Here is a 27,649-nt window from a genome sequence, read left to right as displayed (position 1 = left end):
ATGTCATAGTGAAACAGATTCTAAAATAGAGGCCGCAAACCCTGGAAAACTAGACGAGTCTTGGCCATTTGTGAGCTTATATCTTTGCTGTTCAAACTCAGTTTCCCAAATTTTTGTGTATTTTTTACTGGTTATTTAAAATGTCTATGGGGGTTGTAAAACTCTTGGATTCCATTTGAGATTAATGGGGAATAAAAAGTAAGTACATTTAAGTGATTGTAAAATTGGCTAAGGTCACACGATCAAAGTGAAGGACTCACACACACGTCTTGCTTTATTGCCTGCCCTAACTGTCCCTACGAAAGGCAACTGGGCAGTGGCTGGGACATTACTGTAGGTGACTGGACACCTGGTGCTGAGCATATGGGAAGGGAGAGGAATGCTGCTGACGCCAAGGTGTTCATTGTATCACACAGTGACCTCTTATGGATGAACGTTAAAAAAGAATGAATGCACATATCACTTGTACTTTTTAAAGTAACAGTTTGAATAGTTCACCAAGATTGTAGTAGATGCTGTGTTCTCCTTATGGTACTGCGTCTCCAGACTTTCACGAATCTTTTCTTTGTCTTGCTATCCCTTATCGGTTCTTCATCCTGTTCTCATTTAGACATGCAGCCAGTTCTACTTAAAGCTCTAAACCTTTAACTATATTGCATGGCAACCAGCTGGCAGGTTGGATGATCGTGGCTGGTGGCGTGCACAGAGCACTAGTCCCTGCTGTCCCCGGGGGAACATCCCCCAGAAGGAAATGGGCTGTACCAGAAGGCATGCTGCGTGACAGCCACTGCACCGGAGGAAGCTTGCTATCTACGTGAGGCTGAAGGCTGGTGCAGATTTCTTCACCTCATGCACAAAGGAAGCCGCATGGCAGATGTCTGGCTTTCCTTTGGACAACCTCCTCTATGCTTCTCAGAAAGGCACGGGAGTTGTGGTTAAATATTACATTCTAACCTTTTACTTGCTCACAGGCCAAACAGGAGCTAAGTAACTTTAAGCCATCAGCTCCATTTTAACTATCTCTTCCACGGGACAAAGGGCAGTTGATTCTCAATCATGTTATATCTTCTGAATGAATGACTCCAAGTGAAAATCCCAGGCTACCCTTACCTACAGCAGAGCATGGCGTCAGTCCATGTAATGAAACAGATAAGTGCAAAAGTCCTCCTCTGTCCCTCATTCTGCCTCTCTCATAGGGATCTCTCTATTTCCCTCTCCCTCTTAATCTGTCACTGGTTTGTTTTGGCCATCATAGTTTTTGCTGTGCAGCCTGAATCAGATTTCTGAACGCTGACTGCTGGATCTGAACCTTCTCGCTTCTGGGAAGATGGGAGCAACAGCTTATGAAGAGCTCGTTTGGCTATGAAATCAGGAGGGCTTTTTGAGCGCTGCCTTAGCCGTTAGCCCCACCAGCATCCCCCTTCTCACCGGAGGGCGCTGGGAGCTCCCGGGCCCTGAACCCTTCTCCTTCGCCACTGCTCACCTGCCCCGGCGGTGCTGAGGATGAAGGTGACAGATCTGAATCAAGAGATGGCACATAAGGACTGATCATTTGTTCTTTTTTTAAATATGTCAGAAATTGCCTTTAGGAGACACTAATATAACTCAGTGGCATTCAAGGGAATGCCAGATAGGCTTGTAACTGGAAAGCTGAACACAGTTTCAAAGATGACACAATGTGACACCACCGTTTCCACCTGTGTACTGTCCTTTGGGGGAAAAAAATAATGACCACCTCAATTTTAATCCCCTGTACTAAAAGAGGTGGTGTTCTTCAGTTATAATTGAAACTGGAGATTTCTTTCACCTGTTAGAATTTAAGAACTAAGTGAGGGAGGGATCATAGCAATTATTCAGACCACTTGGCAAGAAAAAAATTAGCAAAACTCACATTGGTGACAAACAGTTGTATTTCACAGTTGCATTGCAAAAGCTACGAATGGCCTCAGTTCTAAATTTAAGATAGGCAGAAATTGTTCTGTTTAGCGTATCCTAAAATTATCCAGCACAGAAATACTTTGGGGAAGTGTAAAAATTAATTCTCAATTTTTCAAAAGGCAGCTTAAAGGGCAAGGAATGCTGATGTGGAAGTATGAAATAAATACCATCTTGGTAACCATTTTACCAAATGTAGGGAAGAGTCATACACTTCATGTCCTTGTTACAAGATTCTTGGAGAAAATACTCCCACTCAAATAGAAATTCACTGTAAACAGCTCTCTTGCTGTTAAGAGTTGATGTACTTTTGAGGATGCAGTGGCTCTTAGAAGGAGCAGAGCGCATTGTGCAATATCGTGACCTTATGTTGCATAGACACTTCCAGTTTTGGAATGCGAAATGTCTGAAACTGGGAGTGGGTGGACAAGAGGTGGAGCCAGCCAGGAGCCTGGGTGGCTGCGTTTCTGAGAAACTCTCTTCTGCTGGTGAGTACTGCTAATTTGCCAAGCGTAGGGCTAAAGTCCTGAATAGTGCTAAGTCGAACCACTAAACAACATCAAGTCGCAAATGGACATGGAGCTATAGGGTGGTATTTTGGAAGTTAAACGTGTGAAACTTAGTAGAAAACAAGGCTGAATTCTTTCAGACCCGAAACCACAGCCTCCCAAAATGCGTCAGAGACTCTTGATGCTGCAGCGAGGTCAGCTTCCCTCCCCCCCACCTGTGAGTCAGGACAACTATTAAAGGAAGCTTTTATTGGAGGCTGTCAATAGGTAGGCAACATGCAGATGGTGAGGACACAGTGAGAAAGAGTTTGGATCCTGTGCCTGCATAAGTGGTCACCAACAGGGAGAAGACCATTTTTCTGGAGAACGCAGGGATACTGAGGAAAGAATAGTATTTGAGCAAGAGGTAGGTTTACCTGATTTCACCTTCTCTCTAATTAAAACTAGGATTCAGAGTCCACTCAAGTTGGCATTGTATCCATTTCTCAAGGGGGACAAAGGCTAAGTCTCTTGTGGGCTTGATGCCCTCAGTGCTTGCCCACAGTTCCTTCTGTATCTGCTTTTGCTCAAAATCACAGAAAAATAATCTTAGAGCAGCTCAGTTCACTGTGGAGAGAAAAAAAAAAACGAGGAAATAAAATCTTGGACAGGTGGGAATTTCAGTGGCATGATCTTGATTTTGAAGCAATGCAGACACTTTTTGAAATAGAAACTTTCTGTGGGGTAGTCATGCACTTACTCTGTCCTTTGCTATAAATCCAGACCTGCTCATGGGTGAATCAGCACTATTGGGACTTAAAAATTTTTGTCAGTGAACAATGCTGTCCCATTTATATTAGTGCTCCTTTAACTTTTTCTTTGGTGTTTGTTATTGCCGTTACTACCTGGACTGCTCTAGCAGAGTGTTAGCATAGATGAAATTCCTGTAACAAGCAGCATTTTGAAAACTGGGACCTGTGGTTTTAGAAGTGCTCTGCTTTTAATGCTGGCAGGTGCTCTGTGCTTCCTGAACTCACTGTTACTGCTACTGGAGAAGAAATACCTTGCAGCAGCTTTGTGATTAAAATGATACCTCTAGAACTAATTTATAGTGTCAGTACTTTTATTGTTTCTGTGTGAGATTGCTAGCGGAACGAAAGAGATCCTGGAAACCAGCTGTAGTTACTTAATTCATGACCGGTCAGAAAAGAAGGTTTCGGTATCCAATCCTGATGAACACCTTCAGTGAAAAGCAAAGCATGGTCCTGGTTATGCAAAGAGCTGACCTACTCGAGCCCTCAGCGCACTGGATAGCACTACATTTGAGTGATTTTCCTGAGAGCATCTCGTGGAGTTTTCCGCTGTCTTGAAGGCTTACGTTGTACTGGCTTGATCCACTTTCCATTTCACTGGTGGAGTATTTCTGTTAACTTTCCCACCAGCTGATTCAAATTGCATAAAAGGGGGGAAAAAATTTACTCTTTTTTGCACCTTTAAATTTCATGTCAATGTTAAGATTTGGATTTGAATCCTTGGGTGGTGCATTTTATAAGCAACCTCAACAAAGCTTTGTTCCTAAAGGTGTAAGTAACCTCTTTTAAAAAAAATGAAGAAAAACTGGATGCACTTGTGGTGTCCCTCTGACTGCCAAGCATTCATTAGCAAACACTCAGGCAAATCAGGCAAATGGACCTCTTTATGCAGATGTATCTGAGCCCGTATGTGGACGTATTGACTGGTGGAGTTTGAGTTGGAGAAAATAAGCTGCTCTTGATAGACTTGCTGAGGCAGGTATCTGCCTGAAATTAATGTTTTCCATTCAGAAAGCATTCAGTCTAAAGATGGTTGTGAAGGAAAAAGAAGCAGAAATAGATGCTCTTAAAGTGTAAAGCAAGGCAATGGTTTTTTCTGAGCTCTATGATGAGGGAAGGAGGGGGTGGACAGGCAAATGTGAGCACAGCAGCATGGGCTCACAAAAGGGGTGCAGAACTGCACCTGGGGGCCACTGCAACAGGCAAAGGGACCTCCTGGATGTCTTGGCAGGACTAGCTGCCACGTTCGTCTTTAGTGCGATTCAGCAAATTGTTTCCCCATTGGACAAGATGGAAGTATGCTTCCTCTGCCATTTGCCTGGTCACCTGTTGTCCAAACCTGCTCTGAGCAGCCAGCAGGAAGCGTGGCTGCCTTTGACCTCTGCTGGCCTTTTTCTGGCTTTCCTCTGCCCTTTGCACTTTCTGGCAAGGTCCTGGTATGGTCAGGCTGCAGGATAGCAACGTAACTGCCAGCATCTTCCAGATGTCATGTGAAACTGCAGTTTAGTTCACATCAGTTCTGTTCATGCTACTTTTTTTGCTAAGCAGGTTGATATAGAATTTTAAATCCTATCTTAAGATTTGATTTGACATCCTTGAACAGATCAAGGAGAAGAATAAATTGTTACCCTGAAGAAAGCTATGAAGAAAAATATCTGACTGATAGGTTCCTTGCTTTTAAGTTTTGCTGATCAGAAATCAGAGGCTGAATTCCGGATCAAACATCCATCACGGTTTTGCCATCAAATACTCCCAGCTCGTGAAGATGCAAAAAGCAGCTTGTCCAGCTTGCTCTAATGAACTGGCAGCTCTTTGTTGGTACTAGCAGAGCAATTAGGCTCCCTGCTAGAAGAGCGGTGCTTGTTACGCAGTTGCATCCAAGTGATTGGGGTCATTTTACTCAAGCAGACCTCACTCATCCACAATTAAAATGTCATTTTCATCTCACACTTGGAGGCTGAGAAAAAACTTTTGAAGATCTTAGTTGCTCTGATGACGAACTTGGTAGTGGAACAAAATCAAACAAGGGTCTTTCAGTACAGCAGTTGGGTCGTGACTGAGACAGTTGGCTACTTCATTATAGCAAACATGTAGGTGGCCTTCCTCATGTTTTGAGATCCAAGAGAGGAGCTGTGAATTTACTGACACCTTTAAGGGGAGTGGAGTCAATCCTTTGTAGAAGCAGAGTCACGTCAGCTGTGCCGTATGCAGCACGTGTTGACAGTGAGCCCTTTCCTCTCAGCTGCCTTGAAGTTACAGGCTCCGTCTTTTCTGGAAGGTTCAGATCCGAGTGGTGAGATCACCCTGCGTTCAGGCAACTTAAAATCTGTCTGTAATTTTTTGCACCTGTTAGATTGTGGTATTTATAGCTCATTTTTACCTGTGCTTTCTCTTCAGTGTAATAGTTACCAGCAGCCTTCCTTGCTGGTACTGGTTCAGCTCTGAGGGAAATGCTGGATGTAATTTGGAGGATGGTTAGGGTGAGATCAGCTCTTGAAACCTGAGTCAAGTTAATGATGAAACCTGAGTTTTGTTAATAATACATTGTAATTATTACTGCCGGAAGGGCAGATATCTCATATTTCTCATCTTTTAGCTTGAGGATCCTAGTTACAGTGATCTGTTCAACTTCTCGGCCGTTCCGCCCCTTGCTTGGGTCTGCAAAAGGAAGGTGTCCCATCTTCTCCACCAGATTTCCGCTCGAGCTTTCCTGGGTAGAGCAGTGCCTCCACCGATGCCGGTGCGTTACACAAGCTGGGGCACAGAGAGGCCGAGAGGAGGATACGTTATCAACAGATGAAGCAGCAGAACGTTAATAATACAAGACACCTAATTGGACCTGCCCTTTCGCCCAGAAGTGAGGACATATGTCAGCACGCAGCAGGCGCCAGGCCTGTGACAACCTGCTCCCACCTCCTACAGGTCTTCATGAGGAAAAAATTGCATTATGACCTGAGCTGCTTGCCTGCTGTAATTGCCAATAAAGCATTAATCCTAACCTTTCGTAGACTGCATCTATTGCTTGCACCTCAGAGATGCCAGGCCAGATTGGAGAGGTGACATAAATCATGGTGCGCGTTTCACGTTGGTGAGTGGGAGGGGAACGCGCGCCGGTGAAAGTGACACTGCGTAGGGGAGGGAGGGAGGAGGCTGTGGCAGGAAAAGCGACCTGCGGCAGGATGTAGGAAGATGTGAGATAACGCAGCCCCTTGTTACTTAATGCTGCCTCCCATGGCTCCCGTCGCAGCCTCCCCTGCTATCCCGGACGCCCACTGCTTCCATTTGCCTGCGGTGGGGTGCCCCTACCCCAGGGTGCGAACTCAGTGGTGCTGTTGCTGACTGTAGACTTTCATTTTGTAGGAAGTGCCATTGTGGGACCACTGTCCCACCCGAGATGCAGTCAGCCACCACGTCCCGTCTCCCACCCCACCTGTGCCACGAGCTTGAGGAGGTGCAAGTTAGGGCCTTACTTGCATTCGGGACAATAACTTTCCAACACCCGCAGTTTAAACGCTGGCCGATGGAGAAAGCCCATAGCAGGAACCTACTGAAAAGAAGAGCTACCATCCTGTTTCGTTTTACTTCTGCTGATTATCTTGCCCGTCTTGTGACCAAGTATTGTATGTGACACTGAAAACAGAAAGTTTTTGTACCATTGAACCCCCCGTGGGTGGGCTTTGTATCGGTCCAGTGGATCCTCATCATGGTTTGGGCAGCAGAGAAGGCAAGGAGAAGGCGAGCCGGCAGCCCTGGAGCCCCCAGGGAAGGAAGGAGTTGGTGCTGAACAGGGCTGGGCTGGATGTGGTCAAGCAGGCCCTTGCCCTGCTCCGCCATGTTACATGTGACTGTCCGCTGCCTGCCCCATCCTCCGGCTGTGCCCCTGCACAGCAAACCCGCCAGGGCATGGGTCTGACTGAAAAGTTACCATTTTTCCTCAAATTACTCTGAGTCAGCCTGTTTCTTGGTTTTAAATTGAATTTGCGCACGGTTCGAGCTGCCTCTTGTGGGGGCACTGAAGGCGCAGAGGCCGAAGGCCCGTGTGGGTGTAGGGGGGCTGAGGCGGCACCTCGCCGGCGCGGCCCCCCGGCACAGCGCGGCGGCGCTGCCGGTGCCCCCAGGCCGCGGGGAGCTGGGGGGCCACTGCCGGGCTCTGCCCGCCGTGTGTGGCTGGCCCTGGGGTGCAGAGCTTTGGGGAAGAGGCACCGGTCTGTTCTACACAGTTTTGGAAAATACTGTCTAACAACAAATATTTTCTTAAGTGTACAGCGGAGGTAATTTTTCACTTTTCTTATATGCTTTCCTGCTGTTTTTTTAATGTCATCTTCTCCTTTGTACATTTTTCTTTAAATAGGTGAAGTCTTAAAAAGATAGGTAATATATTACTGCTAAACAGAATTTCTGCTCCACATTTGAGTGGGGGCATAGGCTGAAGTTCTGATCACTACGCTTTTAGCTTTATAACTTAAGAACCCCACAGTGGTTGAGGGTACGTGGTCCTGTCTCCTATTAACTTTATGTAAATGTACTGCCAGAGTATGGTCTTCAGTATTTAAACCTACTAATAATTATTTTTACATTCATATTTCCTCTAATATAATAACATTTACTCTTCATTTCAGATGAAAATTAAATTGTCTGAAGAATCATATCATCAGCTGATTTCTCTTGCATCGCTATGTTTATCTATTCTAGTAAAAAAATCAGTGACTATTAAATTTACTGCTAAGGCGTAGGATGAAAAGACAAAACTATGATGCTGAACAAAGAATGGTTACATCAATGGGAATTAATCACAGCATATCAAGAAAAGAGCATGCTCTCAATTTCCCACTGGATTTAATTTTAAAAATATAATCTTATTACCTTCAATTACTCTTTTTAAAATTTTAAAATCAGAAGAAAATAAATATTGTGATGTCAGAATAATCATTTTTATTGAATCTTGCGTGTGAAGTTGGCTATGTCTTACAGTGGGCTTTTTTTCCTGTTGCAAATGAGAGAAAAGGTCTGGTATAAACCTGTGCATTTTTGTTTAACCCCGGCCCCGGAACGACTGATGTGCGGTATTTGGAGCCACACAGGAAGGCTGCATAATAATGAAACAAACCCCTCATGTAAACCAAAGGAGTCACGATATTAAATAGAAAAACCATAAGTGTAGAAAAGACCATTTCTTTGCGTGGCTCATGTGGAGCACTAGAAGGTTGGCATGTGTATTACCTCCAGCAGTAATATTGCAGTAATGTACTTCAAACAGTTGCAGACATTCTTAAGAGAGTCCTTGGGACCTGGTTTCCCTTCCTTTTGGGTTAGGGGGAACAAAACTCATGCTGTGCAGAAACACAGAGTTGCCCTGGAAAGAGAGGTTGCTGAGCATCTCTGAACATCTACGCTGAACACAGTTGTGGCTCATCCCATTGCAATTAAACCCATGAAAGTTTTGGCACTCGGGACACAGTGAGGTGGGGTGAGCAGTGGGCTCAAAGCGAGGTCGGCATGGCACTGGGAGCAAGGCTAGCAAGCGCCGGCAGTGCGGAGGTGGGCCGGGACTTGGCGTGAGCCCTCCTCTTCCATGGTACCCCCTTGGCTGCTGCTGAGTGGAGCAGAGAGACAGCATGTGGTCTCTGAGCGCTGGTCTCCGCTCACTGCAGTGTGCACGCCAGCTGACACACACAGGTACAGCGCCAGCACTTTAAAGGCACATTTATTAATTCCTGTAAGTACAGGTATTTGGGAATCAGAAATTCAAATGTGCGGTTGGAAGTGCTTCTCGATATTGCTCATAAGATACTAAACTCTATCACTTGGCCAGATGGTCATTTATACTTGTGCCACTTTATTAGGCAGCATAGGAGTGCCTTAATGGGAGTAAGTTATATTTACACCCTTCCTAAAAGCTCCTTTGTCCTGGTAAATTGATGTAAACTGGCCTCAGAGTAGACGAGACCTGCAGAGCAGGGCTGTAAAAGTGCAACTGCATCTCACCAGCCTTTAGGCCCATGTGACTGCTTCTGGTGGGGCACAGCCGTCTCTCGAGGGCAGTGCTGGCTCAGGCAGCACAGCTGGCATAGGACATGTCCCCCTTCCTTCAGTTCCCAGAGTCTCATTTCTAGTCCCCAGAGAAGTTTGCCGGTACAGCTTTGGTTTTGCCTCTAAATCTATTTCCTGGTCCAATGGGCTGTATTAGAATGTCTTAATAGCAAACTCTCATCCATTTGTTATGGGATGTCAGGATGCAAAACCCACATGGAAGATCTACCTGGTCTTTTCACATTTAATCTTTTTGTAATCTCAGTGAAAAAGGGACAATTTTAAAATCTGAATTTCCCCCCTCATGTTCTCAAGGTTCTCAAGTTATGTTAGAAACAGGAAGCTGTTTTGCCTAAAGGTAAGATTGTGTTTTTAACAAGAAAAGTTGGTGTGAGACCTGCTAAACATACCCACACAGTCATACTCAGTGGGTAGTCCTGGCTATTTTTAGGCTTTATTTTTGCCTCTCTTTATTTATATTTTTTTAGTGACACCTCCACCGTACCTTCAGCTCGTAGTGAGGCACCACTTCCTGCACCAGTATGAAACTTGCAATTACTGGAGGAGTCAATCTTGTCAGGTGTCATTTATCAGGCATTGCAGAGGGCTGGTTTCAGCGAAGAAGGAACAAAGCTTAATAAAAAGAGAGAGAGGGAGAAGCATTCTCTTAATAATTTGCCCTTTGCAACAACAGACCCTTATCTGATCACCCACGCTCATCTGGCTGCTGACGCTGTACTTGCTTCATTAGTACGAGCTATTTTTACACCTTTTGTGTCTTTTGAGGAACCGAGTGGGCCTGCTGGCTTGTAGTGATTCACCATCTCCAGGCGAACAGGGTGTCCTCAAATCCTGCTGGGGGGCTAGGAAGAGAGAAGTAGGGGAAGAGTTCAATTGAATAAGCAAGTTGATTAATTGTCTTAGGTGGTCTGAATGCTAAAACATTGCACTTTAGTCTTAAGGAAGATAGCCTACGTGCTTTTGGTTTGCAGTGCAGTTTTTCAGATTGTTAGGAGCTTTCCCAAGGAACATTTAGTAATTAATTAGTTTAAGTGTAGCTTAGTAAACAGGAAGCCCTATATGCTTGTCCATACTCTGTGGGTTCGTTTCCATGTCTGTAAAGGGGATGTTGAGGGCTGGACTAGGGGATGTTTGGGAATTGAACTAAACGATCTTTAAAGGTCCCTTCCAACCCAAACCATTCTATGATTGTATGTTGCTGATGCTTTCTTTTGTTCGTAGTGTACAAGTGTCTTCAGTGTATCACAAGCACACAAGAGACTTTTGGGCCAGATTGTTAGCTGTTTTCACTTCTACTTCTGACAATGGAAAGAAAACTAAATTTGGGGGAATGTGCCAAGCATGATGCAGGAGAAGGAGAACCCTGTACAAAGTTGTCTGGAGTTTTCTAGAGCTGAGTAGCAGTTGTTTTCCCTTTCAGTAGGCCATCAGCCCTAAAAATGTCCTCTTAGAGCCTGCCGAGCTCTCACAATAAAGATTTTTGCTGTCCTTACTTCAACTTTTCCTGGGTAGGAGTGATTTGGCATCCAATTGTGCCACTTACTAAGTACAAGATAATGGTTTCATATTGCAGGTTTCCTTGGAGTATTTTCAAAAGTTGGTGTGATGTGGCATACATATATGAAAGTTTAAGGTGCTGTTTGTGCTAGGAATGCCCTGTAATACCGCACCCTGGTCTAACCTTGTCTGATATAAAGTCATCATGAAACCTGAGCACTGTCTTTCCCAAGAAATGTTTTGGGTTTTATTGTGTTGCGCTTGTTGAGAATCTGTAACTGAGCCGTCAGCTTGGCCTGCCCCTCAAATGTCAATACAGCCCTGTGGAATAACAGAGGTTTTATATGTGGCTTCAGGCATTTTGGTTGACCTTCATCTTTTCAGAGGTGCTTACTCAGGAGAGTGATGCTCATGTTAATAAACACAGTTGATTTGTGTTTTGCAGAAATAAACCTAACTGCAAAGAGTGAAATTTCATGTATACCTACAAAATGCAGCAGAAAGCGTATGCATATTTTACTGAATGTTTTAAGAGGTGTTCTGATGCAATTGGATATTGTACATACTGACTTTCAATACTTCATGCAATAAAAAGAAGGAAGTACTGTAAAATATGGCCAGAGTAATTTTCAAGAGCTTTTTATTTCTTTTTTTTCCCCCTGCTAGGCATCATGAGGGTTGTAAAGAAAGCAGCATCCTTAAATGTGCAGTCTAATTAAAGTATCCTGTATTACAGCTGTAGTGGTCAGAATCTTTAGGCAATGCTAAGTGACTAGATTTGCTACAGCGAAATGCCTGTATTGAATCACTAGTCAAAACAAAACATTTTGGCTGCAGAATAGTGACTGTTCTGACATCTGTGCGATATATAGGATTTGTGGCTTAATAGCTGATCTCAGCTGAACTTTAACAAAGTATTCAGAATGGATTGAAATAAAACTGCTGTGAAAGCCCATTCCACTTTGGGTGCAAAACATGGAAAAAAAATGGTAAGAACATGCTACTGATGTTTAGCATGCATCTGGTTTTGTTTTGACATGTGGTGACCACAGGGCTTAGTAAACAATGACAGGTTTTAAAATAAGCTTGTATAATAATTGGTGTGAGTGAAAAACAAACGTAAGCTCAGATACTATAAATGTCTTCCTATGTAATTCTTCCTGGGGTGAGGGCATCCGTCAGAGGCAGTGCATTTGCTCATTCAAGAAAAGTGTTTGAAAGAGACTGGTATTTTCATGTGAAATGCAAGTGGCTTCTTCTGACATGGTGTGAAAGGAGGCATAGCTGTTTGCAAAATCTGCCGTTGTTGTATAATTAGGATTGCATAACTTTTAAACTAAAAAAGTCTCACTTCCCAGAAAATTCAGCGATATTTTCCCTCTAAGATGAAAAAGCTAGGCAAAGGCCTGATATTTGCCTAATATTTCCACTTGGCAACAGAATAATAGTTACTTTGTACCTAAAAATGATGCAATATTTACACAAATTTTTATATTTTTTTTGTTCCTGGGAAAACTTGGGGAGAAGCTGTATGGTATCTTAGCAGGGACTTCACCAGCACAGGTCTGTTCTTCCCAGTGGCTGCCCAAGGTTGCAGTTCTTGTGTGAAAACCAAGAGGCATTTCAGCCTTTGCGTGTCATTTCAGTTAGGAAAATTGTTACATCTGACAACTTTAGCAGTTTGAACTCTCCAGTGACACTCTTCTTACCCTTCTTACTGTAGATGATATTTTATTAATATAGAAATGACTATAAACCACGTCCACACAGGAATCTTGCTCTTTGCATACACTTCATCTTTCACAAGTGCTGCTAAATTCATAGCTTAGTTAATCTGTCCTTTATAAGGTGTGAAATTACCCTTTCTGATTAACACGTTTCTTTGTGTTGAGTTGTGAAAAAATTCTTTAATCTCAGTAATTTTCACCAGTTCTTGGAAATGCAAAACTTTCATTGCAATCCCAATGGCATCATATAGCATCATTGGTTAGTGTCTGAGCCTTTGCTTTTCACAGATTTTGGGTATTTAGTCTTTTGAGGGGTACGTAAAGCCTGTTCGTTTACATGGTAATAGTTTGGGGCCAAAAGCAGGGCCAAAGCTCCATTTCTTTTCTACAATGCAGGTGTGGAAAAAAAAGTAATTCTACAAATAGTGATCAGAAACTGTTTCACACTTCTATGGTTTGGCACAGTATCCTTGTGTTCAATTTCTGTGGCTCAGAAGAAAGTGAGATAGAGTTGAGTTTCTGCTGATGAAGAGAGCAGCCCAAGAATTAAGAGCTCATTTGTAGCTCAGCACAGCTTTGGATACTACTGTACATTGTTAATGTGCATTTAGTAAATACTGTTTACTTACTACTTAACTCACCTTCGAGAGAAACTCATTCTTGTGCAGGTTACGACCAATGGGATTAGGCATCATATAAACCTAACTTCAGCCATCAAAATAATGTTTACAGAGGACCTTAGTGGTGGGCATCTGTTTCTGACTGTTCTCTGCATGGGAGCTGCTCTCACTCTTTTAAGTCACTGCATACTATAATTCAAAAGAAAAGGGTGGGGAGAGGGGCAAAACGACTGTGATACTTCTGTTGCCTTCTGAAATTTTAATAACACTGGAAGTGCTGTCTGGCAGATCTGCCATTGCTCCGCTATCACATTTTAAGGTCCACATGGGAAATGATTGGTACTTTACTCATCCATTTTCATTTTTTAACTTGTTCCCCAAGGAAATAAGTAGCAGTGTGAGAAGATTAGCAGTTTATATAATTCTCTTGTTTAGTTTCATATCTGAATAATCCCAATCCTTTGCTTTTGTATAGAAATAGATTCAGAGTATCTGCACTGGAAGATGGTCAGCCAGAACAGGTAGATTTTGTATTATCTGACATGCTTAAGCACTTCTGACAGACTCTTCTGTGCACAGCAAGGTTAGGCAACCAGAAACAAAAATATTTACCTGCTCTGTTAAAAGCAGTGGGATCAGAGAGATCAGTTAGCTGCTAATTGACTGACAAGATTGTTTGTCCTGTTGGCTGTTTTGGCATCTCTTTGATAGAAGGTTTTTGTTCCATTCAAGGAGAACTGTGATTTGTTTGCAAATTTCTGCCTATAAAGGAAGTGTTTAAGATGAATTTGGCTCCTGTGTAGCCTTTTCTCTTGCCTTTTTTTTTTTTTTTTTTTTTAATAGTCATCCTGTGGAAATAAGTCTGTGTTCAGCTGGACTTTGGCAATGTGAAAGCTTTTTTTATACATTTTTTCCATCTGGTAGTAATGTGTACATTGTGTATGATGCTGAAACAGGAAATAGTCATGTACTTTGAGTGAGCAATCCTTGTCATTATAGTGAAAAGGTCAGTGTTAAGGCATTTCTGCTGTAGGCTTCTTCTATGGCTTCTTAAAATACACTCAACTTGAATTTAAGTTTTTTTGGGGGGTGCTCTTTTTTCTGTAGAGTGGCAGTTTAAAATTATATTTGAGATACTTAACATAGCAAAAACTGAGTGTTTTGCTGCAGCTGTGCTCTAAGCATTTATGGTACAAGCCAGCATCTCTTAAAGAAAATCACTCACGTTTTCTTACTACCATGTAATTGAACATTTATTGCAATATATGTTACGAATTTCTCTGTAGACATGTTAGAGGTGTTGCATTAGTTTATTTTCACCTTGTAACAAATAACCTCAAATACTTAGTATGTAGGATGTAAGAGCCTAAACCTAAGTGATGTCTGATTCTGCTTGTTTTCATGAGGAATAAATCTGTAATTATGTCCTTGGATTTGCAACTCATTGCTTCAGATTCATACCAAGATAATGTAGAACAGAATTTGGCTCTACTTGTACTTGCTGTTGGAATAATTTGTCTCCTTTTAGTTGTTCTGAGTCAAACCTTGTACCTTTTCAAAGCTCCTTGAAGTCAAATAGGAGACTCTTGTCTCATACCTGATTTTTCTGTAAGGTCACCACAGAGGGGATAGAGCAGGCCTGACCTCTGATTCAGTAGGATCACATTCAGAGGAGGGAAACAGAGTCTTGTTCTTCTTCATGGCATGTACCCATTAACATGTATATGAAATGTCTGAGACAGGTGTAAGTTCCTACAGTTAAGGTTAACGAATGTTAAGAGTACAACAGATTTGATTATTTATTTGTTATCTTTAGTTGGCTTCAGCATGCTTTTAAGCAGAATGGGTTTCAGTTATTTTCTCCAACATACTCAGGTAATGCTCTCAGATAATGTTTTGAATTATCTGAATTAACAAGATTAAGCTAAGTTTGGTAAAGCCTTAAAATGAATGAAATAATCAATACTACTACAGTTAACTAAAATGTGCTGTTATATGCCATCTCTCAATGGCTGAGATTCTAGAATAGTTCTCAAAATATGAGCCAGATTTAGTGCAAGCACTGAAATAATTACACAAATCAGGATGCCAGGTTTTATACCACTTCTAGTTTTACGTGCACAGATTCTGTCCCTCGAAACCAGCAACTACCAGGGACGCAAATGTGCATTCATAAAAACCTAAGCGTAAAAGCCTGAAGTTGGTGTTTGGTCACAACAAGCTTGCAGTCTACCCTTGATGCATCTGTAACTGGATCCTCTCAGTCAGTCCCCTCAGTTCCTGGCTTCTTGGGGAATCCATGTGAACACAAGTATTTACCCAACATAGCAATGGAGAACAGATCCTGTCCTGTAGCTTCTCCTCACGTAAGCTTAGTACAGTTTGTTTGATCATTTAATAGTAAATTCACAGTGTACTATGTGTACTTGCTGAGCAATATTTGGTTTTGTACTTTTAAATGGCATTTAAAAAATTACATTGTAATGATTAGTTCAGCTGCCCAAATTTAAAATACATGTGTTATTCTAAATGTTTCAGGGTATTTTCAATACTGTGATTCTCTGGCTGGTGTTGGAGAATGGCAATACGTTCAATAAAGCATGGAAATCTAGAGGGCAGGCAGAACATCTGGGGTGGAATTAAATGAACAAATTAGAGTAGTATCTTCAAATGTGAAGAAGTAACAACAGCAATTACAATATAGAAAGTGGTAGATTAAAATAAATACACCCAACCTGTTTCAAAAGGGCTGGCACCTTGGAATTGCATGTGTAAAAGGATGTCTTATAACTCCTGCCAAACTGCAGCAAAAGCACAGGCATCCTTGCATTCCCCAGTAATTCAATACTTTGCCAAGTGCCAGTGGTTGACATAGGAATTTATAGTCATTCCTAGAGGTGTTCAAATAGACAGGTAGAAGGCCAGCTACAAAACCACAGTCCGATGGGACCCCTAACCAGGGGCTGTTGGAAATGCAAAGAGAATCTCTCTGGTCAAGAATGGGAAGCCTTTTTACAAAACTGGGAAATTTAAGAAGTGTTTCTTCTTCCTTATCTTTTTAGTAAGTACAGTTCAAAGACTGCAAGTCTGGTGTCAACTAGTATAAAAAGCTTGCAGTTGGTCATCTTTTTTTTCATTTGTGTAAAACGCCAAAAGTATATACCCCAAGGACTGCATTCCTTCTGCTATGCTGCTACGTAACATCCTCAGCCCATGAATGAATACAGAACCTTGCAAAGAAGGATGAACAAATGTTTATCTATCTTCATGCCAGTTAAATCTTTCAGTTCAGAGATGCACACTGAATGCTGGTTGAGAGCTCTTCTTCAGACTTAGCCCACCTATGACTTTGCCTAGGCAGAAGAAGCTGTAAATCCATGTTTTATCAGGGTTCCCAGACTTTTTCCTTTTCACTGGGATGTCAACACCGAACAGCTCTTTGGGGAATATCATTAGCGGGACAGAGGGAAACGTGGGGTAGGACAGCAAGCCAAAGGTGTGCTGTCTGTCTTCTCAAAAGGCCAAGGCAATTTTCTTCTCAATTGCAGGTGGGGAATCGCTCAGAGGTGGCCTCTCTTTCTTGTAAGGCTGCTTGGCTGCTGGGCTTATCCCAGACATAAACTAGACTTGCCTAATAAGGGTCTTGGCAGAGGTCTGTGCATGAGTGTAAGGATTTCATAGGACCCACTGCAGCTTGTCTGTGCTAATGCTTGCCCTATAGAATATGAATTCTTCAGGGGCCAGTTACTGTGGTTTTAGGCCGGCTTTGTGCTGGCAAAGCTGGACAGAAAAGATTTAAAACAGGACTGGATCTGACCCTTAGTCCTTACGCTAGAGTCAATATTTATTCTGTATGGTGCACTCAGGATTTAGCCTGGAATACATAAGCTTCCAATTTGTTCACTTGCAAGAGCTGTAATATGAGCTACAAATTGAGAAGTAGTAAAAGTTGTATTTTGCCAAATTTTATTTTAAGGCTGTTGAGTGTAACCATCTTAATGATCTGAAAAAAAGAGAAGAAAAAAAAGAAAGGAAGGAATAATCTTGGAGCTCTGCAGTCAATCAGATATAGGTCCTCTGCATGGAGCTCACAAAGGCACCGTAGGAAAAGGAGCGACAGGATAATGCTCCTTTCTAGAAAGTTTTAAAAGTCTTGATTTAGTAGGTACATCTGACATAAATACAGCTCCTGGTTTCCCAGTAATCTTCTCATGTTCAAAGTTTTCACAGAAGTAAAATGTCCTGGTTTGAGGCAGGCAGATAGTGCAGTTAGTGTGGCTGGGGGAGCTGGTTCCCAGGCCACATTCCTACTGGGAAACCTGGCTTGGCCCCCAGCCAGGCAAGACTTTGCAGCTCCTGTCAAACGATGTGCTCAGCGCAACTCCCGTACGGCTTCTGATCCGTGTAGGTGGGCTCCTCTTAGTCACTCCAGCGGAGCTGAACCATGCCAAAGGTATTAAAGAAAATGTGCATTTTTATCATCCTTAGTTCCTTAGTTTGAAATATGTAGTATTGAAATATAGGGAGTTTCTGTCTATTGAATAGTATATGTTTGATGAAGAGCAATATTGAAAAGTGTATTTACAGTGTTTTCTAAAGGAGAAACATTAATCAGTTGAAAAATGGAGATCTGTTGTCAGCTTAAGCTAGGCTGTGGATGCAGGCAGATGAGATAGAGGTTTGACTGGAAAAAAACAGACAGTATGCAAACTAGCTTTGCAGTGTCTTAGGTTTCTCCAGTCTAATGGCCAGTCTCCCATTAGGGAGGGGAGGGGGGGGGGAAGGAAACTGAAAGAAATAATATTAAAGCCATCTTTGACACAGGATGGATGGCAGCTCAAACCAAACCAGAAATGATTGTGTTGGTTCTGGAAAGGGATTTATTTTCCCCAGGAGAATGACTCTGACCAAACTCAAGCCATCAATAATCCCTGTAATTAGTCTATACCTGTTTCATAGTGTAGGCTGAAAAATTATGTAGAACGTTCTGAAAATAGCAGGACCATGGAGTGGCTTGAACTCTGTAAAGGAGGTCTCAGTCCAGAACAGAAAATTGTTGGAAGTATATTAGCATCATCATTTGCTCAAATAAAACCATAGCTGTCACATTTCCATGCCTGGCAGATTTCTTCTCTAAAGGTGCTCTCGGTAGAGGGAGTATGGAACAGAAGGGGTACTCCCATCTTCTAGAAATTTCTTCTTCACTATTTGCAAAATTGCCTAATGAGGAGAAAAGTATTTTTCTTTGAAGATGGCTAATAACTTTCTCAGTGAGGAACATTCCCTCTTGTCCCTGTTTCTGCTTCTCAAGCCACACATTTTCCTTTACATCCCTGCTCATATGTTGGCATAATTATTGACCTGCAATTCAGTTTAGCTCACCTGCCGAAAATGGTTTGCCACTTACCTGCCATTCCCTCATAAGACACTGCAGAGCTGCTCTGTGGTAACCACTTCTGATATAGTGTAAATCCCACACAACGATTTCTTTTTCCATTTGTAGTGACGCTTTTTATTTAAGGAAGCGGATTAGGAAAATTAAATAGTTTTACTTGGATTACTTTTTTTTCTTTTTTCTTATAGAGACTCAGACAAGAGAGTTATTTAAAAAGCCATTAGTGCATCAAAGCTGAATGACATTATGACCTAAAATGTTCCAGTTTGTATTTGATAGCCTGCTTTTATTTTGTCCTATAGGGGATTTCTCTATAGTTACAATTTAAAAATATGTTATCCATATTTGACTAAACCAACAGTCCATTATCTATTGCTGTCCTCACTACTGATATGTTATTTCTACTGTTAAATGAATAATTGATAACAGGTGGCACAATAGTGAGTCTACTTATGTCAAGTCATGGGGCTTTACTAATGTCCGTGTGTTCTTTCAAAGTGTTATTAATTACAAAGAATTAAAAATTATTTTTCAAGTTTTGATGATTTTTTTCTTTTATAGACTTACTATTTTATCATCTGTTGGTTTTATTCAATGGGAAAGCATGAGTGCTCTAGCTGTTTTTCTGACTGTTTCGAATTGAGGATCATTATAGCAGCCTATATCCCATAGTCTGAAGCTAATGCTCCAGCTATTTCTAAAGATCTCTTCTTCAGAGATGTTCTGAATTTTGTCCCAAACAAAAGCCATAAAGAAGAGCCATAATTGTTGCTTTTGTTATCGCAATTGAACAAACATCCTTTTTAATGAAACAAAAGCCAAAATCTGTTTTCAAGATAAGATTTGTTGAAAACTGGAAGGGAGAGTCCTCCTTTGACAGGAGAAATGCTTTTAGGGTAGTGAGATGATGTTCAGGCTCCCTGTTCTCTGTGCTGGTCTTTTCGGCAATACAGAGAGTAGCCTGCAGACTGATGATATTCAGACAGGTGGCAAATCATGGCATTCACAGAAGTCTTTTAACCATGTATTTGGTCTGTAGGTTTCCACTTTGCGAAGGAAGCCATACATTCTTGAGCAGTATCCCACTGGTGTTAACCGATCTGTAAACCGACTTGTGTTTCACTACATTTTCTTGTACCTGAGTGGTGACACCCTGACCAGGATTTTGTTCTGGTCCCTGAAACATTTAATGAGAGGCCTGGAGTCTAAAAGTATTAGCTGGAGAGAGGCATTGAAAGGGGATTTGCCAATGGGATTCAGGGATAATCCAGGCTTAACAAAGGTGTAGCAATGAAGAGGGCCATTGGCAGCTCTCTTTTTACCAATTCAGGAAGGTGGGACTGCATTAGTTTAGACTTGCACTTATTCATCTACACAGTAGAAACCTAAATACTTTAAAAAGACTCACAATCATATTCTTGAAAATGTGGTTGCTCGGACCTCTAAGACACAACATGATTTTTTTCCAGTGGATGGATAAATGAAATTTTCAGGCCTCTACTGTAAAGAATAAAAAACTTTCTTCAGCATCAATACCTAATATCAATAATTTCTTATGACTGTATTTTTTTTTCTACAGGAAATTTGAAGCTAGTCATGCCTATTAGATGCCTAGAAGATGCAGGTAATTGTTTTATACTGAAAAAAACCCCATGTACTCCCCTTACCAGTGTTTTTTCCTGCACTTTGTTAATGTTTCTTCAAGCCAAATTCAGTTTTTCCACTGTAGGAATGAAAAATATTCCAGTATCTCTAATACTGGGTTTTTTTCCCCTTTGCCATGCTATTGTAAAATCATGACTGTCTTTCTTTATAATTCTCACTGTTTCACCCAGAAAATGTCCTGTGTTTGGATAATACGGAAGCAGGAAGCCTACATTGTTCTTCAAATTCAAATGGTGTACTTGTCTATGAAAATCATACCTTTGAGCTTTTCTTCTTTATAATAGAACTGTGGAAACCTATTGTATTTAAGCATAAAAAGTGCATGTGTAGCATGCATGTGTAGAAGTGTTTCAACATTGAAATATAAAATGCTAAAGTCACATAAACACAGTTGTAGCTCATTTCTCTAGTACATGTTTTACCTCTAGAAAGACATTCTTACTAAAATTTAATATAGTGATTGGAAAATGGAGATGTGGAAAGGTACCGATAGATAGTGCTGTGTTTGGAATGCTTATTTTATGTCTCTTTTTTGATTGTTTAAAAGTAGTTTAAAAGGCTGATCAACACCTTCTTGTAAAAGCAGTTAGATGATCTAAGGTAAGAAGTACCTCACTTTAGCCATCCTAAAATTTGATATATACTCCAAGGCAGTCATCTAGGATTTCTGCCTAGCTGATAGTGAGAAACAAGCATCCTCCATAGCGGACGGCCAAGTGCATAGACATGCCCTATGTCTGAAGCACCCATCACGATATGGAAAGCTTTCTCCTCTGGAAGCACTGATCACCCTCCTCTGACTTCAGAGGAAGGCCAAGTGACTAAAGTGCATGTCTGAACTGTAGGTGAGTAATACTGGATAACACTGCCCACCGTGTTAGGACTCTATTTTCAACAGTGATTTACTGAAAAATCTTTGAAAGTAGGTAGTGGACTTTCTGAGAATCAAGCCTTTAAACTGTCCCCAGAAAGCCTTCTAAAGCTACTGTTTAATTTGGAAAGTATGGATCTCTGTTTCCTATTCCTAGGGTTTTTACTGAGTAGTGATTATGCTTGTGTGCAATCTCTGGAGCCAGTCTTTACTGTGTCTGCTCACAAAAGGGAGTTTTGTGAAATGTAGTTACCTTTCCTTAAGTCCCTCAATACTTTTCATGTAAGGCTTAATAAAAGTGCAACTGACTGCATCAATGTAATTTAGCATGGCTGTATTAATTGGTGTGTGGGGTTTCTTTCTTTTTGATTTTTCCATACAGATAGCTGTGTCACCATGGAAGAGATGAAGAGAACTTTGCTCTAGTAGATCACAAGTATCTCTGGGTCATTCTGCATCTCAGTATTTAATAACAATGGAAAAAGTCCAAATGCTATAACAAGTCTTTGCAAATGTATAATAAACTGTTTAGGAAAGTTCCTGCCATGAACAGAACTGTATAATACTCACATTAGTGTACAGACACAAATCTAATGCCTATAGACTACTGCGTAGAAAGTTCCAAAGAGAAAGAAAAGTCTGTGAACTTGCAACAGCCCTGGAAAAATGGGAGCAACAAAACTTTAAAAAGCACAGCTTTGGACACACTCCATGTGTCTGCACAGCTTTCAAGTGAACTAGCACTTAAGACCTTGTGTAACAAAATGGACTCTGGGGACACAGCTATAGGGCAAAAAGCTACCTCAAGGTCTGGAGAAACTGCTAAAGTACCAAGTAGATGGAGGCAAGAACATTCAGCTGTTATTAAGATGAGCACTTTTGGCAATCAAGAAGTACAGAGGCAACCACAAATAGATCACGAGCAAATAGGAAACACAGCATCAGCACAACTTTTTAGTTCTGGGAAACTGGTATCATCAAATGAAGCTGCACAGCAAGTCACGGAGAAGCAATATCCACAGCATCGTCCAAGTCCTTACTCATGTCAACATTCACTTTCTTTCCCACAGCATTCATTGCCACAAGGCTTCTTGCACAACATAAAGCCACATCAGAGCTTGGAAGGCCCTCCATGGCAGTTTCCTAGCCACTTGCAATCAGTTGCCTCAGAGGACTTGTTTCCTTTTCATATGCATAGCCATAGCGGAGGTTTCTCCAGGAAGAAGATTTCAAGTTTGAACCCTGCATACAGCCAGTATTCACAGAAATCTTTAGAACAATCAGAAGATGCTCACAAAAAGGAGCACAAACCCAAAAAGCCTGGCAAGTACATTTGTCCTTACTGTAATCGGGCTTGTGCCAAACCTAGCGTACTTAAAAAACATATTAGGTCGCATACTGGGGAGCGACCCTACCCTTGTGTTCCTTGTGGTTTCTCCTTCAAGACGAAGAGCAACCTTTACAAGCACAGGAAGTCACATGCCCATGCAATTAAAGCAGGATTGGTACCTTTCACAGAGTCAGCAGTCTCTAAATTGGACCTAGATGCCAGTTACATCGACGTGGAAGCTGAAATACATTCAGATGGCGAGCAGAGCACGGACACTGATGAGGAGACCCCACTTCTCGTGGAAGGGTCTGACAAACTGAGCCCCATCCCGCAGCTCCCCCTGGACATTGCTAGCAGGAGCAGTTTTCACTCCTCCATGGAAGAGTCCTTGGTGGGGCCAATGAAAGTGCCCATTTTGATTATCCCTAAAAGTGGAATTCAGTTACCCAGTGAGAGTTCACCATATATTGGCTCTGATATGTTGCAAAACCCATCCTTAAGTACCAAGTCTGATGACTCTCATACAGTTAAACAGCGACTTGCACTAAGACTGTCAGAGAAAAAAGGGCAAGATTCTGAGCAGTCGTTAAACCTCCTGAGCCCACACAGTAAAGGAAGCACTGACTCTGGTTATTTTTCCCGCTCAGAAAGTGCTGAGCAGCAAATTAGCCCGCCAAATACTAATGCAAAGTCTTACGAAGAGATCATCTTTGGGAAGTTCTACAGGATTAATCAAAGGACAGCACTAACAGTAGCTACAACAAATCAGGAACACAATTTAATGGGTAGAAAGGGCAAAGCAGAGCCATTAACTCTTTTAAATAACAGATTAGATATCAAGATGCTTGAGGAGCATATTTCTCAGCTGACTCCAAATAAAGAAGAACTCATTGACTCCAGTAATTTGAGCACTATTAAATCTACACAAGTTTATCCAGGCAGCAATACAGACTCTAGACAATCCCAGACCACCACATCATCCATCAAAAGTGAATCCAACCTGTACCAAGTCAGTCAACAGGGTGACGTGCCAGTCCTTCTAGAGCCCCCAGTAGATTCCTCTCCTCTTATTAGAAGTAACTCCATGCCAACCTCTTCTGCAAACAGCCTAAGTATTCCCCCATCTCTGAGAGGAAGCCATTCATTTGATGAGAAGATGACTGGCTCAGATGATGTATTTTACCCTGGGACAGTGGGAATATCCCACCAAAGGATGTTGAGAAGACAGGCTGCCTTTGAACTGCCCTCTGTGCAGGAGGGGCACTTGGATTTGGACTATCATGGAAGGCCAGGGAAAAATATCATTATTGCTTCCAACAGACAGATAGCAGGTGACAAAGGACCATCCTTAAAAGAGAAGAAAGGAGACAAGACCTTTTATGACTATGATGCCAGTGGAAAGCACTACAGAAAGTGGGAAGAATTTGAAGCTCAGAAGCAGAACTACAGGGACTCGCCATCCTTAGGTGTGATGAACAAGGGGGGGGAGTACTTTGTTGATCCACTTGGACAATCTCAGGCAGTGCCATCCATGCTTGGAACAACTTTTGAAAACAGAAAGCGCAGGAAAGAGGAGAGTGTTGGAGATGAGGAAGACAGTCCCATGCTTTGCAGCAGTACAACTGGCACCACTGGTGGAATTCAGCCTTTGGACTTTGATCCCAAATCCCAAATTCAGGAATTGCCAAGGAGTGGATTTGCCCTTCAAGGCCTGGACAATGCTGCCCATTGCCATGCAGAGCGTTTTGAAATCTGCAGGCCTTACTTGCAGTCTGGAAGTCCGGCAGCTTCTCTGGAGGACTCATCTTTAACTGCAGAGCAAGAAAAGACTGCAGAATCACTGGCTAGAAAGCCCCCTGGAAATGTCATCTCTGTCATTCAGCACACAAATTCGTTGAGCAGGCCAAACTCATTTGAAAGGTCTGAATCTACAGAACATATTGGATGCCAGCAGGAAAAGATCTATTCACCATCTGAAACATGCGAGAGTGAGATTTGTGAGTCCCCAATGAGCCCAGACCGAGTTCCACAAATGGAAAATGCTGACACCGGTAAGCCGTCTCCATCCCAACAGCCTCAGCCATATCATATGCAGCCCAGGCTGGTTCGCCAGCACAATATACAGGTACCTGAAATTCGTGTCACAGAGGAGCCAGATAAGCCTGAAAAAGATAAAGAAGTGCAGAGTAAAGAGCAGGAGAGACCCACCGAAGAATTCCAGTGGCCCCAGAGAAGTGAAACCCTTTCTCAACTTCCAGCCGAAAAGCTACCACCCAAAAAGAAGCGTTTACGACTGGCTGACATGGAGCACTCCTCTGGAGAATCCAGCTTTGAGTCCACAGGTACAAGCCTCTCTCGCAGCCCTAGCCAAGAAAGTAATTTGTCCCACAGTTCTAGTTTTTCAATGTCCTTTGAAAGAGAGGAGAATATGAAGTTCATCACGCCTCCCAAACAAGATGAGTTTGGAAAACAGTCTGAGTTTTTAACAGTTCCAGCTGGTGCTTACTCACTTTCCGTCCCCGGGCATCACCATCAGAGGGAAATGAGGCGGTGCTCATCTGAACAGATGCCCTGTCCTCATGCTGCTGAAATCCCAGAGATCCGAAGTAAATCCTTTGATTATGGGAACCTGTCTCATGCCTCTTCAGCTGGGACATCTACTACGGCACTGTCACCATCCCGAGAAAGGAAGAAATGCTTCTTGGTTCGCCAGGCTTCCTTCAGTGGTTTTCCAGAGATTTCCCAGACTGATCAGAGCACAGAACAAAGTATAAAGCAGGAGCAGATGGAACATGCACAGGCTGGTCTTCGCTCTTCCCAGCTTGCCTGGCATCACTCCCCTTCCTCTGTACTTCAGCCCATTCAGGTGGATGACTCTGGAAAACAGGCTATTGGCTCTTGTGCTCAGCTTAGTAATAGCTCGTCCCACCTTGCCCAGCAACAGGCTCTTCTTGCAGACAGCCCAGAAATGTTAAGGACTCCCTTGATCCAACAAGCACCTTATATTCCTAACAAACATTCATCAGAGCAGCAGCAGCTATTTGCACATCAGGAAAAAGTCCCATTTCCCCCTATTCATAGCACCATGTTTCAGTTCCCCTATCCAGCTGTCTGCATGGTTCACTTATCACCATCTCAGCAGCCTGTCTTGTGGCAGTCATGCACAGAACCTCTACACTTCCAGCATCATTTTGTACAACAGCTGCAGAAATCTTATGTCAAACAGCCTTTCCAAACAGACGTTCCTCCAAGTTATCACCTGGAACATGTGCCAGAGCTTATTGGAAAGAAACCAGCAGATTATGTGCACGCTAAAGAGCAAGCATACCAGCATTACTCAGGAACATCTGGGCAGTATTCAAAAAATACTCTTGCTAAGTACCAGTCAGACCATAGCATTAAACCAACAGATACCTCCTCTGAGCAGCATCTTCAGACAGATTTTGACTCCCCAAGTGATGGATCTGTACAGTCTTTGCCAGGAACAGTTGTTCCCGTCAGGATTCAAACCCATGTGCCATCTTACGGTAGTGTCATGTACACAAGCATTTCCCAGATCCTTGGACAGAGCAACAGTCCTGCAATTGTAATTTGTAAAGTTGATGAGACTGTTTCTCAAAGAACATTGGCAACTAATGCAACCATGCAAGGAATTGGATTTAACATAGCTCAGATGTTGGGTCAGCATGGAGGGCTAGAAAAATATCCTTTGTGGAAAGTGCCGCAGACACTATCACTTGGACTGGAGCCACCAATTCCCCTGTGTTTGCCTTCCAGTTCTGACATGGCTTCTACCTTGGGAGGAAGCAAACGAATGCTTTCACCTGCCAGCAGCTTGGAGCTCTTCATGGAGACCAAGCAGCAGAAACGAGTCAAAGAAGAAAAAATGTATGGGCAGATAGTTGAGGAGCTAAGTGCAGTTGAGTTAACTAACTCAGATATAAAGAAAGATTTTCCAAGAGTGCAGAAGCCTCAACTAGTAAGGCAGAGCTGTGCTACCGAGCCAAAAGAAAGTCTGCCATCCATGTCATCCTCTTCACCGCTGTCATCCTCATCATCTCAAGATTTCCCGCCTGTCAGCATGCCAACAGCTGATGCTTTCCCACTGAGCAGGGAGAAACTTTCCAGTTTTGATTCCACATCACCAGGGCAGAAGTCCAGTGGCCCTTCTGAAGGAAGAGACTCACCAGAAGAACTGGATGTGGATGAAACAGCCTCAGACATGAGCATGAGTCCACAGAGGTCTTCATTGCCACCAGGAGAAATTCAGCCAGAAGACCAACTGAAACATCAAAAATTGCCTCTTGGGATGTTAGTCCAGATGTCATCCAATACCAGTGGGAAAGTCACAGGCTCAACCATTCTGCTGACAGACGTAGCAGATTTTCAGCAGATCCTTCAGTTCCCAAGTCTGCGCACTACTACTACTGTGAGCTGGTGTTTCTTAAACTATACGAAACCCAATTATGTTCAGCAACCAACCCTCAAGTCTTCTGTTTATGCTTCATGGTGTATAAGTTCATGTAACCCAAACCCATCTGGGCTAAGTACAAAGACCACTTTAGCACTTTTAAGGTCCAAGCAAAAAAACACCACAGAAATCTACACTCTGGCTGCTATGCATAGACCTGGAGCTGGTAAACTGACATCATCAAGTGCATGGAAGCAGTTTGCTCAGGTAAGTCAGAGGTTTTAATACAATTAAATTCATATACCTTTATTTGAGAAAATATTAGTAAACTATGAAATGTAAGTTAATGATTTTTTTTAAAAAAAAGATTCCCTATTGGGAAATCAGACATTGACGTCTTCCCATGACAACTTTTGAGCCTCAGTTTACCCTTCTGCAAGCTCTACTACTTCTGCTGTCTCTGTCTCCATTTTCAAAATCAGATGTAAAAGTGAGGCTTTTAAAGCCCTCCCTTCATGTGTGCCAGAGCCTGATACATTATCTCCTTTTATTTTGTCCTTTGTTTTTTGCCATGTCCTGATTCAAACATTATCAGACAGAAACATCCACATGCATTCATAAGTAAAGATTAAGTTAAAATTGAGTAAGGATCTTCAGATCCATTTAATGTCTTTTACATACTGACTCTTCCTCATGGACTAAGTGTTAGATAATGGTGCCAGGGAAAATTCTGTAATGGCAATAAATTACCTTCTAAGGCTTTTCCATCTCTATTTTCCATTATTTTTTTCTGACGAAAGATATGGTGCTGTCTTTTCGGTCAAGAGTGTCATAAAACTTTGTCCAT

The 27,649-nt window shown here is 42.3% G+C and overlaps 1 protein-coding gene across 9 annotated transcripts in view; it reads left to right on the top strand.

Moving 5' to 3' along the window:
- Nucleotides 1-27,649, top strand: part of HIVEP2 (HIVEP zinc finger 2) — a 142,346-nt gene that overhangs the window by 96,507 nt on the left and 18,190 nt on the right. For all 9 annotated transcript variants that reach the window (XM_049800927.1, XM_049800930.1, XM_049800925.1 and 6 more), the window contains 2 exons: nucleotides 20,105-20,149; nucleotides 21,444-27,069. In XM_049800927.1, the coding sequence (XP_049656884.1) occupies nucleotides 21,655-27,069 (5,415 nt within the window). In that variant the 5' untranslated portion in view covers nucleotides 20,105-20,149; nucleotides 21,444-21,654. The remainder of the gene's footprint in view (nucleotides 1-20,104; nucleotides 20,150-21,443; nucleotides 27,070-27,649) is intronic.

Source organism: Accipiter gentilis, chromosome 5 (assembly GCF_929443795.1).
Source record: "Accipiter gentilis chromosome 5, bAccGen1.1, whole genome shotgun sequence".
Taxonomy (NCBI): domain Eukaryota; kingdom Metazoa; phylum Chordata; class Aves; order Accipitriformes; family Accipitridae; genus Astur; species Astur gentilis.
Note: the sequence above shows the minus strand (reverse complement) of the source record. Positions and strands in the feature narration are given on the sequence as shown.